Here is a 12,253-nt window from a genome sequence, read left to right as displayed (position 1 = left end):
CTTACTGTGATATCAGACATATGGTAACAGGCAACTAAGAGAAGCCATTTTATTAGTTGAGTTTTGCAGCCCTGCTTTTCACAGAAAACTGGTCAAACTGCAGAATTTTGGGCAGCATGAACAAGTTATCAGAAATATGTTACAGTGAAATTTTCTTACCTTCTAAATTTCTGTGTACAAATCTAGTTTTAAAAGTGCAGTCAGATGAAAGAGTCCAACTACGTTTAAAAAAATCAGAAAGAAAGCAACAAACAGAATTTTAACATTTCCATAGCGACACGAGCAGACACGAACTTCTGTTCTCATTCGCCTTTACCCTATGTGAGTTTTTCAAAGATTTAACATGGTGATCAGCACTATAAATATACCATATAGCACAAGAGTATCAACATTTGCTCAGAGAACTGAAGGGCATGATTCTGCAATTGTTAACACATCTCTATTAATGGAATTAAAAAGTCAGCCGTTATGATCTTTGCAGCCTAAGTCTCACCACTGCAGATGAATGAGATCTGACTGGCTATTCCAGCATATTGTATTTGAGGATGGTGAAGCAAATATCTTTTATTAAATGATTCCTTCAAATAAAGAAAACCATCCCAAATAAAAGAGAGAAGACCTAAATAATGGGTCATGGGGATGTGACAGGTGGTCAAATGCAAGAAGCCGCTACGAAGTGGGGAACTAAGAGATTGGAATTTAGGTGGCAATGTCTGACAGTCTAAATACAGCTTACTCCAAATCCTTGGCAACAGCACTTTAACACTAGAAGTGGTGCCCTATAACTGGCAGGGAAGTTTCTCCCCCCCCCCCCCCGCCCCAGAGGTGAACAAATCAAAATGTAGATCTAGGTCTCAAAGGAAGCTCTGCTCACAAAGCAAGTTGACTGAATGAGCATACTGGTACTGTGGTTAAGGAAGGGAAATTGGGGGACCAGATCAAAAGGGAGGATGGAGCTTTAGAACTGTTATGTAAAATATTCTGTAACCACATGGCTTATTCTGGCCATATTCAGAATAAAAAAACTCTGAAGCAAATGAGATGGAAGGAAAAAAGCATAAAGTAAAAGGCAAGTGTTTTGATTATAAAGGAGACAGAACAAATTTCTTCTGGTTCAGCAGAAGCTTCTAACAAAAAGGTCCATGGAGGGAAGACCACATCTGAGAGCTTCAAAAGCAACGAGGTGTCCTGTGGCACCTTATAGACAAACAGAAATGCATGAGCATAAGCTTTTGTGGACAAAGACCTATTCGTCAGAAGAACTAGGTCTCTGCCCACGAAAGCTTATGCTCATACATTTCTGTTTGTCTATAAGGTGCCACAGGACCCCTCGTTGCTTTTACAGATCCAGACTAACACGGCTACCCCTCTGATATCTGACAGTTTATGACCCATCCCTGTCACTAAACCTACCCAGACTCACTATATTACAGGCTGAGCTAGAATATGTCTTGTTGGAAAAGGTACCCCTATAAGAACTACTGAACCAAAAAACGACTCTGTGTTGCAGCTGCAGACCAGGTCCATCCTGCAAGTGACCAGAAAGGGGGGATGAGACTGAGGGTCCATGTCAGTGCATGAAACACCTTTTACTTGAACCAAGTGGAGCAGCACCAATTCCACATCCATGGGTGGATGTGAACCTGAAATACCAGGTTCTGTAGTGATCTCCTCTGAGAGCTGCTCCTTTCTCAGGGGACTGGGAAGAACTTTTTCCACTCCTTTTTCAATATACTGAAATGGTTATGCAATTACTTGCACTGTATTTTCAGATATTTAAGATAAAGTTGTGGCCTAATTAAATGCAGTGTCTCCTGTCCGCTGTTCCATTTTTTTCCCTCATTCACGCCAGAATTTTGTTTTGTACACCAAGGAATGTGTGGATGTCCACCACTCATTGAAACACATGCTGCCTGCTGTGGGTGGTCTGTTAATAAGTTGGGCAGGCACCTAACTCTCTCCTCAGGGGCCACCAAAGCGCTCAGCTTAGAGGGAACACAGCTCCTGTCCTCCTTCCATCCTGATCTGACAGCATTTCTCTAACAGCCTTACAAATTAGCATGCCTGTTAGCAGGATTGCCCCCTTTACATTAGCCCATTTATCAGGCTGAAAAGATGTTCAATGCATTGAAATGATCCCACTGGAAAACATAACTGAGTGTAACGTCTCACCTACAGAGGAAGCTGATTACTCATGCTACATTCTAGAAGCCCATCAGCTTGTGTAAATAAATATACATACAAACCTCACGAGTCAGGAACAGGAAAATGCACATTAAACATTTTCTCATTTAAAGAAATACGTGGCTTTCTATATTAAAGTACTGACTGATAGTTTCCTTTACATACAATGGAAACATAGTCATTTATACATAACTTCTAGAGTCAGCTTCTTGCACTTACTTACCTTTGCTCTTAAAACAAGTTGATCTTCATGTGTGAAAATTTTTGAAAGGAGGGTTGCGGGGAGAGACACAACCAGAGGTTAAATTTGAGTCAATGACTTGTTTTAGATTAAAAAACAAACAAAAAAACCCCCAGTATTTATTCCCTAGAGAGAGAAAATGTTACGCTAATCTTCAATTGAGACTACTTAATCATATTTACCATGGCACTTTTTTTCTAAAATTATAACTTTCTAAAAAACAAAAGAAACAATGATTATCTGCAACTTCTAATAACAGTTTTCTTGATGAGCCAAAATTTATCAGCCAAAACTTCTCACTGACAAATTTCAATTTTTCTTCCATGTTTGCCATATTCTCTTAGCCTGGAGTGAAGTACCCACCATCTGAATTATGTTCTTGGATCTCCAGTTTATGACAGGATCCTGAATATCCAGTTGCATCCTCTTTCTTCTTCAAAGCCTGATAACAAATGCCATGAGCTAGCCACAGAGGAGCAAAATGTAAGTTTCAATCCTGTCAATGACTTACTGCTTACAACATCCAAACCCTTCTGATATAGTCTTCCCTGTGCAAAGTAATAAACATGAATCAGACACTTAACTCTTAATTTTAAATACTGTAAATATTTAACAAAACACACAGAGCTCCAACGTTATCTAAACTACAAAGTGCAAAAAAGGATATGGTCATCTTTTCCACAAATTTATCATGTTCATCTTCTGTTTTAGGGAACATCTTGATGTCATTTTCAAGGCGCTGGATCTGAAGTTCCATTGAATCAAGGTTACTCTTGAGACTCTTCGCTGAAACTTAGAAAAAAAATATGACAATGAAATATGAGAAATGAGAATTAGAAAAGCGTTTGGAATTCTCATTTTAAGAAAAAAAAGGTTAAAGAAAAGCCATGTCAGTAGAAGTATTATTGAAGCAAAGAGAAATATTTCTCTAAGCCCACACTCATTTTTCTCAATTATTGCTCATAAAAATTCTACCCTTCATAAAAGAAGTGAGACTGTGAAATAATATACCAAATCATCATGTTAAATATGGGAATGTCACCATTTTATTCACCCATTAGTTCAAATCAATATATTTCTATTTAAATTTATTGAGGTAAATTTTAATATTTCATTCTTTTAAATCTAATTCCAAGATTAAAGAGAAACTCAGGTTCAAAGAGATTTTAGCTTATTAATGAATATACTTGGGTATATAAATGATTTAAGAGAAACATAGAAAAAAGATCAAATATTTTTCTTTTATTGAAATACACTGATTTATATAAACCAATATCTGTGGAAGCACGCAATACTTTTCACACCTACAGATAAATATTACAATACTATCTGCTTTTGTGCAAGGTGTCAAAATATATGTAATATTAATTTAGAAAAATATCCTGTAATATTTCTATGTACCCATGTTCCCCTCTAACACTGTATTCATCATGGCCTTATTATCCTTGAAATTCTTGACAACCCCTCCCCTTCCCAATATTGATCCCGGAAAACTTATTATTTCAAATACTATATTAAAAATGTGTTAGTATTTCATATTCATTGTATAATTTCACCAATCTGACTCATACAGGATTGAATTCTGCTTCTCACTTGCTATATATGATATAATTTCCCATACCTAGGAGCATCTGGGAAGAATATGTGACAACAATTTTAAGAGTTAACTTTCCCATTTTGGATGGCTATGACACCAAATACAGTGGTTGTAGCAGCAGGGCTGTTGTGGGTTGTAATATACTAGCATGTAAAATAAAGCACATTCGCCTACACAGAAAAATAAGCAGTGGAGCGGTGAGGTGGGGTGGGGTGGAGTGGAGAGAGACTAAAAGTACAAAAAAAATTGTCAATTTTAAATCTTTCACAGTTCTCCAAAATCAAATTCTTGGCAGTAGAATCATACTGCTATGATAACAGTGCTATGAAACATACATACATACATAATACTGTGAAACTCCAGCGACTGAGTTCCTGCATAACTCAGAGAGAAGAAACAGCCTTAAAACGGGCATACAATTTCAGACTGACTTAAAATATAGACAGAAATTCAGGGTGGGGACTGTGGGGGAGGGGTAAAGACCAGGAAAAATCAATCACCAAATATAGGAACACCATAAATGATGTCCAGCACACACAATTACAGTACATCTTTGGGTGGGGTGGAGGGAATAGCAAGCCAGTAGCTGATTTTTTTATTAGAATAATTTAACGGAGGATTTGTTGTGCCCAAAACAAACAAAAAAAGAACCCGTACAACAAATATCTCAGCACTTGTTGCTTTTCTTAGGGACAACCCTGTCAAAAGACAGTATCCCAAACTACCACTGATTTCATTGGGAATTAAGGCTGCTCAGAAACTGGCAGGGACAACTGCGAAAAAGAACTTTCATATTGAGGAATCTTTATTGCTTTTAAATCATAACTAAAACAATTTTGGTAATTTCTTTTAGATGGCCTGTTAATTTAAGAAATGTGATTTCATAAGAGCTGCTCCTTCTCATTCTTCTTCATGGTTAGATCCTGTCATATTACAATAATTTCCAATACACTGATGATTATACTATATCAATGGGAAGACAAAACATGGGACATGAAGGTGAATTCTAAGGGAGAAAGCTCTTATAAAAACAAAATATAAAAAGCAAACTCAAACATATTCCATAACAGATAGCAAATACTGACAAAAGAAGGTTGCCTTTTCTATTTGCAAAAAGAATACTGAAGTACAGACTTCTCCTTTAATTCCCTCATAATCATACACAAATAACTGGGTTTAATAGATGTATGTCTGTGCTATCTCTAGAAGGCAAAAGGCATTTTTGAGCCATATTTTGCCATCTGCTTTCTGATATGCACCGCATATTGCTGTGGAGCTCACAAACTCAGGCCCTAAGGCTGGACATAAAATCACAATAGAAGATTTTCCAAAGTTAATGACATCCCTTTAATATTAGTGTGCTGTTTCACAGACAGATCCATTCTCAGTATCACTTTCTGAATGTCTAGAGTTTTGCTACTTTTATTTTAAAGGACGTTTCTTTGATACAAACTCACAAGCATTTAATGACCATGGAAATAGCTTTATATGTAAGTAGTCTCACTTTAAGGCAGAGGTACCTCCTGATTGATTAGTGTGTCTTTCTCTTGAATGGTTTATGCCTTAATACAATAGTACTGTATGTATACAAGATGTAGCACCAAGACCTTTAAAGTGACAGTTACATAGTTCTTTCTTGCATTTTAACTGGTTGTGCATCTACAGGCTCTTTCAGCAAGAGGATTTAGCTTATATCTCTGTCTCTGTAAATGTATACATTCATTTAATTTTATATATTTTTATATTTCCATATATTTATTTATATTTTACATATTTAAATATTTATATTTTTATATATTTACAAATTTACATTTCTTTTTATTTCCTTTTGTACTTAAAACTGCATGACTAAAAGAATAAATCAAAAGATTTAAAACAAATCATGTAAGGGAAAAAAGTCACCTCAAGGTGATGGGAAAAGAGCCAAGTAACGATTTAAAACAAAACAAAACAAAAACCTATTACTTAAATAATGATATTGTCCCAGAGGAATGGGGTGGCGTGGGGAGGGAATCTTCTTTTACTCATTTTGCCAATTGAGGGTGAGATACTAGAATATGGTAAGATGCAAGAGCACAGCCCACAAGTCTTGGCAACATGACCCATGAAGGATGATTCCTGCACCTAGTGTAACTAATTTATTACTTTTTTGTGAATCTGAAAAGAAATGGTGATGTTTGTGCTATAACCAAAGAACCTGCTTGAATTACAACAGTCATAGGTTTTAAGCAATGTGATGGATTTGGATAGACAAATAAACAGCACAGAAGTAGCATGTGCTGGAATTGAAAAAATAAATTATAAAGATGCAATTGGTTATTTTGTTGGTAAAGAGAATATAGTAACTGGTAAATAAATTAGCAGCATAACAGAAAACTGTAACTGCCTACCCACTAGTCCCCTACTGGGGTCTTGAAAACCTTAGTACAGGTTGAACCTTTGTAGTCTGGTCCATCCATGGCCTGACATTAATTTAATTAGTTGGGTGTCCACTTACCCTGGATGTCGCCAAGTTTCTCACAGTCCCATAAAGTTTGTTTACAGACACCAGTAATTCTAGTAATTCTATTAACAAGTAATTCTAGGTGTGCCTGTGTGCAACCAATCTTGGGCAAGTCAATGAAACTGCTGATATGAAACTTAATTAATAGAAAATCAAAGGAAAATAATACAGATTGTGATATACTTAAGGCCAACCCACATGGGTTTATGGGAAAAATACCCTACCAAATCATTTTAAAAGAGACTACAACTTAACGTTTCTAAGACAACTGACTTGGTATCACATGACACAGTGATAAAAAAAATCTAGAAATACCGAAAAAATAAAGTACACAATAAATGAATTAAAAACAGATGACAAAATATAATTTTAAATGGGAAACATCAACAAATGGTCATGTTTCTCATTAGGTCCACCAAGGATTGGCTGTTGGCTCTATGGCACTTATTATATTTATAAATGAGCCTGAAAAAAAACAAAATTACTGTCTAAGTTTGAAGATGGCCCAAATATTTGTGGAGTGGTAAATCACAAAGAACAATAAGGATGTCTTGGTAAAATGTGGGGGCGGTGTTTAATTTGGTTAAATGTGCACAGCTAAGAACCAGAAGCACAGGTCACACTTGCAAGATGGGTGACTCTAGACTGGGAAGCAGGAACACTGAAAAAAAAAGTAGTTGGGGGTCACAGTGGGTAATCAGATGAACATGAGCTTCCAGTGCAATCCTCCAGCCAAAAGGGTAAATTCAACTCTTGGGATCAAAAATGGGAATTTCAAGGAGGAGTAGAGAGGTTATTTTACCTCTTTATTTGACACTGGTGCAAGTGCTGCTGAAATACTGTTTCCATATCTGGTGTCCACAATTTAAGAAAGATGTTGATAAATTTGGAGAAGATGGTAGGAAGAGCCACAGCAACAAGTAGAGGATTAGAAAGTTTTCCCTGCAGTGACAGACTCCAAGTTTTTGATCTATTTTGCTCAAAAAGAGGGATAAGTTGATTACATCAACTCTATAGATAGGGAATAGACATTTGTTAATAGGCTCTTCTCACTAGCAGAGAGAGGTATAAGCCAATGCTGTGGCTCATAGTTGAAGCTAGAGAAATTTAGATGGGAAAAAAGGCATTAAAAACAAAACAAAACAAAACACAAACAGAAACAGTGACTGTAACTAGCTACTGGAACAATTTATCAGGGATCATTGTGGATTTCCCACCACCAGCAATTTGTAAATCAAGATAGAAAGTTATTTTCAAGCATATACTCTAGGAATTATGATGGGGAAGTTATATGACCTGTGTTACAATGAAGGACAGAATAAGGACAGAATAAATTATCACTTTTGACCTCCAAGTCTATGAAGCTGTGACTCACACTACCGAAAAATGAAGCTATGCCTTTTGGGTGAGTTCTGAAAACAGTAAAACATTAATTACAATAGCCACATATTTATTTGCACCTAAACGGTAGTAAGTGCAGCCATATATGTATGATGAACATCAAAGTAATTTCAGCCACAAACTATATACACTATTTTATTTTTTTGTATTATAGGAAAACAGTGTCAGATTACACTGTAGCACTGCATATGCCGAACACAAGGAACAACAGTTTTCCCTGCATGCAGTTGCAAAATCTTCTTGAATTAATATTCTGCACCTGTTTTTTATATATCAACATTTATCCATTTTGCATCCCTTAGTACAAGTCTCAGCATGTTGCTTAATTATACCATATACCTGAATATTTATTTCACAAGACTAGCATTACTTCGTCTATTCAACAGTGCATTTGTAAGCTTTAATACTTATTTTGCTCAGTAAAGTGCTGTGTAATTGATACGCGAACCTGCTATAAACAAAATTAACAAAACTCAGATTTTATTTCTCCTTTACATTCTTTAGGAGGGGGAAAAAGCCCACATCATGAAACAGAAGAACTAGATAACCTATGGGAATTTGTATGTTGTTCTAAGTTAATAGAATTTGACTACTGCCGTGTTCTTGAAAGATGCCAGATGGACCATTTTGTCAGAGATAGAAGTTCTTGATCTATCTAGAGAACAATATTGAAAAGAAACAAAAGTGTGTATGTAGCCTTATTACCAATATGCCTCTAAGTCCAAGAGTAGTTCTATTTGAATGCCCATTAAGTTCTGATTCTCCTTCCAAGAATGCTAACAAGGACACTAATTGGTACCATTATTTGTTGTGACTTTTTGTGACAATCACCTGAACAATAAGGAATGTGGTAAACCTTTTAGCAAGCTGATTCTATCTAAGTCAAAATTGCAACTTAGAGATGGAGAGATGAATACATTCATTTCAGACCTGTAAATCATACAGGCACACACCTACTACAGGTTGATCCTCTCTAATTCAGAACTCACTTGTCTGGCAACATCCATAATCTGGCATGATTTTAGTTAGCCAGACAACTGTTTATCAAGGCTGTGTCCAGCTCTCCCATAGTCCTGTACAAGTTTGTTTACAGCCACCAGTCCTAGCTCTCCATGCTCTACTTGGAATTACAGCCCTTGGAATGCACTGCCTAGAGACGTGGTGGATTCTCCATCCCTCGAGGTTTTTAAGTCCTGGTTGGCCAAGGTCCTGGCTGGGATGACTTAGTGGGAGGTGATCCTGCATGAAGCAGGGGGCTGGACTAGATGACCTCCTGAGGTCCCTTCCAGCCCTATGATTCTGTGATTCTGTACATGTCTTTTAAGAGCCCAGTAAGCAGTGGAATTGTTGCTAACCCTGCTAGACAATTTTGAGGTCCCATGGTCCGGCAAATTCTCTCATTTGGTACTGGTCAAGTCCTGAGGGTGCCGGATGAAAGGAGTTCAACCTGGAGCTCACTACTTGATGGGAGAATTTCCCAAGCTATAGTACACTAACATTTAAAAATAAAGTTAAACATGACAGTTCACTTTCGTAACACTTATTATGGCATAAGAATCAGCAAATACAAAAATACATAAGACTAAGCAAACAACTCAGTATTGAAATATTCAGCAATCAGCAGTGTGGCAAAGTCTTCCAGTTTTAATATTACTCTTTCAAGCCTTAGAGTCCTGGAAGCATGCAGTTGTGACAATCTCATCTTAATAAATTAATTAACTGTATGTTTTAAGTTCTCACATTTGCAGAGAAAGAATGAAAACATGACCTAAAGCTTCCAAACAAAATCAGTCAGAAAACAAATAGAAAGAACCCCATAAATACACATACAATACAATAATTATATTCAAGCCAGTCTTAGGATGTTTTTAGGCTAATTCATTAATTTTGAATTCCTGGAGCTGGAAATGCTGCAGTCAGAATATCTAAACACCTGCACATGGTTTATTCATGCATCAGACAGTCTCAGAACCAATGCAGATTTTGACTGATCTTCTTACTTCTACATAAAGCATCTGAACACACCCCCACATCTGACGACTGTTTTACGGCCTGTACCTTCTCTTTCAAGTTATTATACTGTAATTCTGAACCCATGCTCAATTTATTTTAATTTAAACCAATAATATATTGATGTACATTAATTTCCATTTATTTAAACAGCCCTAATAATTGTCTCTCATCTATGAACTGATAATATACATCAAATAAGCTAATGTAAAACACCATAACCTATGAAGTCAAGAGCAATGATAATTGGCAATACTAAAATGTATTAAAATACAATAAATGAAAAGTATCTACAACTTCAATAATCAAACCATATCTATCTGCTAATGTACTTTATATCAAGTACAATGGATACAAACCCCAAATAGACAAAAATCCATGGGTGATTAACTGAATATGCTCCCCTCCAGTGGGGGGGGAAGGGGAATAAACAACTGAAGCCTGTTACAAACTCGCTGTTTTTCCAGTTCCTCTCACTGATGGAACTATATATATTTTTTTACTAAGACCTCAATCCCATTCCATTTTTAATCCCACACCACAGCCCAGAATGAGAAAAGGAAATTATAGCCTATCCTGCAAATCAGACACCAACTCACTATCAGTGAAGAAATTTTTTAATAACTGTGGGGAGAACTACTCTCACCTATCAGAGAGGTAGCTGTGTTAGTCTGTAAAGTCGAGAATAACAAGAAGTCTTGTGGCACCTTATAGACTAACAGATATATTGGAGCATAAGCTTTCGTGGGCAAAGACCCGCAACATCAGATGCATGAGTGTGGAGGGGTGTTCAGAGGGGTATTTAAAGAGTGGGGTCCCAGTAAGAGGGAGGGCCAGAGCTGACAAGGTCTATTCAGCAAGGTGGAAATGGCCCAGTATCAACAGTACTTTTCAAAAGAGTCCCCATTAGACTGACAAAGGCTCACATCCCCCTGTCCGATCTGACTTGTTTTTGACTCTTTTGCTAAGTACTATTGATACTGGGCCATCTCCACCTTGCTGAATAGACCTTGTCAGCTCTGGCCCTCCCTCTTACTGGGACCCCACTCGTTAAATACCCCTCTGAAACCACCCCCATACTCATGCATCTGATGAAGAGGGTCTTTGCCCATGAAAGCTTATGCTCCAAAATATCTGTTAGTCTATAAGGTGCCACAAGACTTCTTGTTGTACTCTCACCAAGTAATCTGTGGCGTCTATCCATGCAATAATGTGCAAAGGACTGCAGATTTTGGAATAATAGGATGCATGACATTTGAATATTGAAAAAGGGAAGTTCAATGATAGCTCAGGGAAGCGGTCTCCTTCCTTACTTTCACAGCTCCCAGAACAGTAAGAACTTGTCTTCAAGCTGAAGATGCAATAAAACTACTGCTGTGTGTTTGAAAAATTCCAGTTTTGTCTGTGGCTTCTACCATGCACAGTCCTACTTACCCCTTAAGTGGGCAAACAATACTTAAATGTGTAAGAATTCACCCACAGTCAATTTGCAAAAACAAATTTACAAAGTCCCGCTGCAGCTGCTGACAAACATTCTGCAACATACCTGGCTAAAGGTGAGAGAGATATTTGAAAAACAGTTTATCTGAAAATGTTAACGGACAAATATTCCAAATGTACAGTGTATGCAGGTATTGTACACCATACCAGCAAAGTCTGAGTCTTCAGTAGGCTGTATTTAAATATAGACTGATTAACTGTGATATCGTACAAATGTCTTTTAATGAATTGTGCAATTTCTTTGTACAATAGGGTGGACAGTTTTGATTTAAAGCTTAATTAGGGGACTTGGGAATGGTGGAAGAAACTAAGGAGCATAAAATCATATCAGCAATTTAGAAATTGTTAATTTATCGATATCTATAGCCACACACACACACACACACACAAGCTTACTCTTCGTGCACAAAATTAAGAAGTAGCAATATCATCATTAGACCCAAACTCCATTTTACTAATATCCCTTCATTGTTCAGCCCAAACCATTCTAATCCGTATGAACTTTTCCTTAACAATGCTAAATCTTAGCCTGAGATAATGATAGTTAGATACGTAATAATGATCATGAACTTATCTTGGATGTGAAGATATTATTTGAACTGATAGTGACAAGAAAATTACTTAAAAAGCAATCTTATTTTACATATATTAGTTATTATTTACTTGTAACACTGACAAAAGAAAAAGATTCATAATATTTTGTAGATACTAAGCATAATTCAAAACTAACACAAATATAATTTAAAATATAAAAAATACTTTTTTGTACAAAAAATAAGTAACATACCAAATTAATGGATGCCTGGTGAGATATAAC

At 36.5% G+C, this 12,253-nt stretch overlaps 1 protein-coding gene and 1 long non-coding RNA gene across 5 annotated transcripts in view; both read right to left on the bottom strand.

Annotated features, from left to right (window-relative positions):
- Positions 1-3,081, bottom strand: part of LOC142020320 (uncharacterized) — a 36,874-nt gene extending 33,793 nt beyond the window's left edge. Inside the window, exons 1-3 of the long non-coding RNA XR_012647358.1 lie at positions 2,789-3,081; positions 2,408-2,430; positions 160-218 (exon numbers count right to left, since the gene is read on the bottom strand). This is a non-coding gene — a long non-coding RNA (uncharacterized LOC142020320). The remainder of the gene's footprint in view (positions 1-159; positions 219-2,407; positions 2,431-2,788) is intronic.
- The window catches only part of DIAPH2 (diaphanous related formin 2), an 829,633-nt gene that overhangs the window by 325,685 nt on the left and 491,695 nt on the right, over positions 1-12,253 (bottom strand). For all 4 annotated transcript variants that reach the window (XM_075008062.1, XM_075008063.1, XM_075008060.1 and 1 more), the window contains one exon: positions 3,094-3,217. In XM_075008062.1, the coding sequence (XP_074864163.1) occupies positions 3,094-3,217 (124 nt within the window). The remainder of the gene's footprint in view (positions 1-3,093; positions 3,218-12,253) is intronic.

Source organism: Carettochelys insculpta, chromosome 13 (genome assembly GCF_033958435.1).
Source record: "Carettochelys insculpta isolate YL-2023 chromosome 13, ASM3395843v1, whole genome shotgun sequence".
Lineage (NCBI taxonomy): Eukaryota > Metazoa > Chordata > Testudines > Carettochelyidae > Carettochelys > Carettochelys insculpta.
This window is presented reverse-complemented; position numbering and strand designations above follow the sequence as displayed.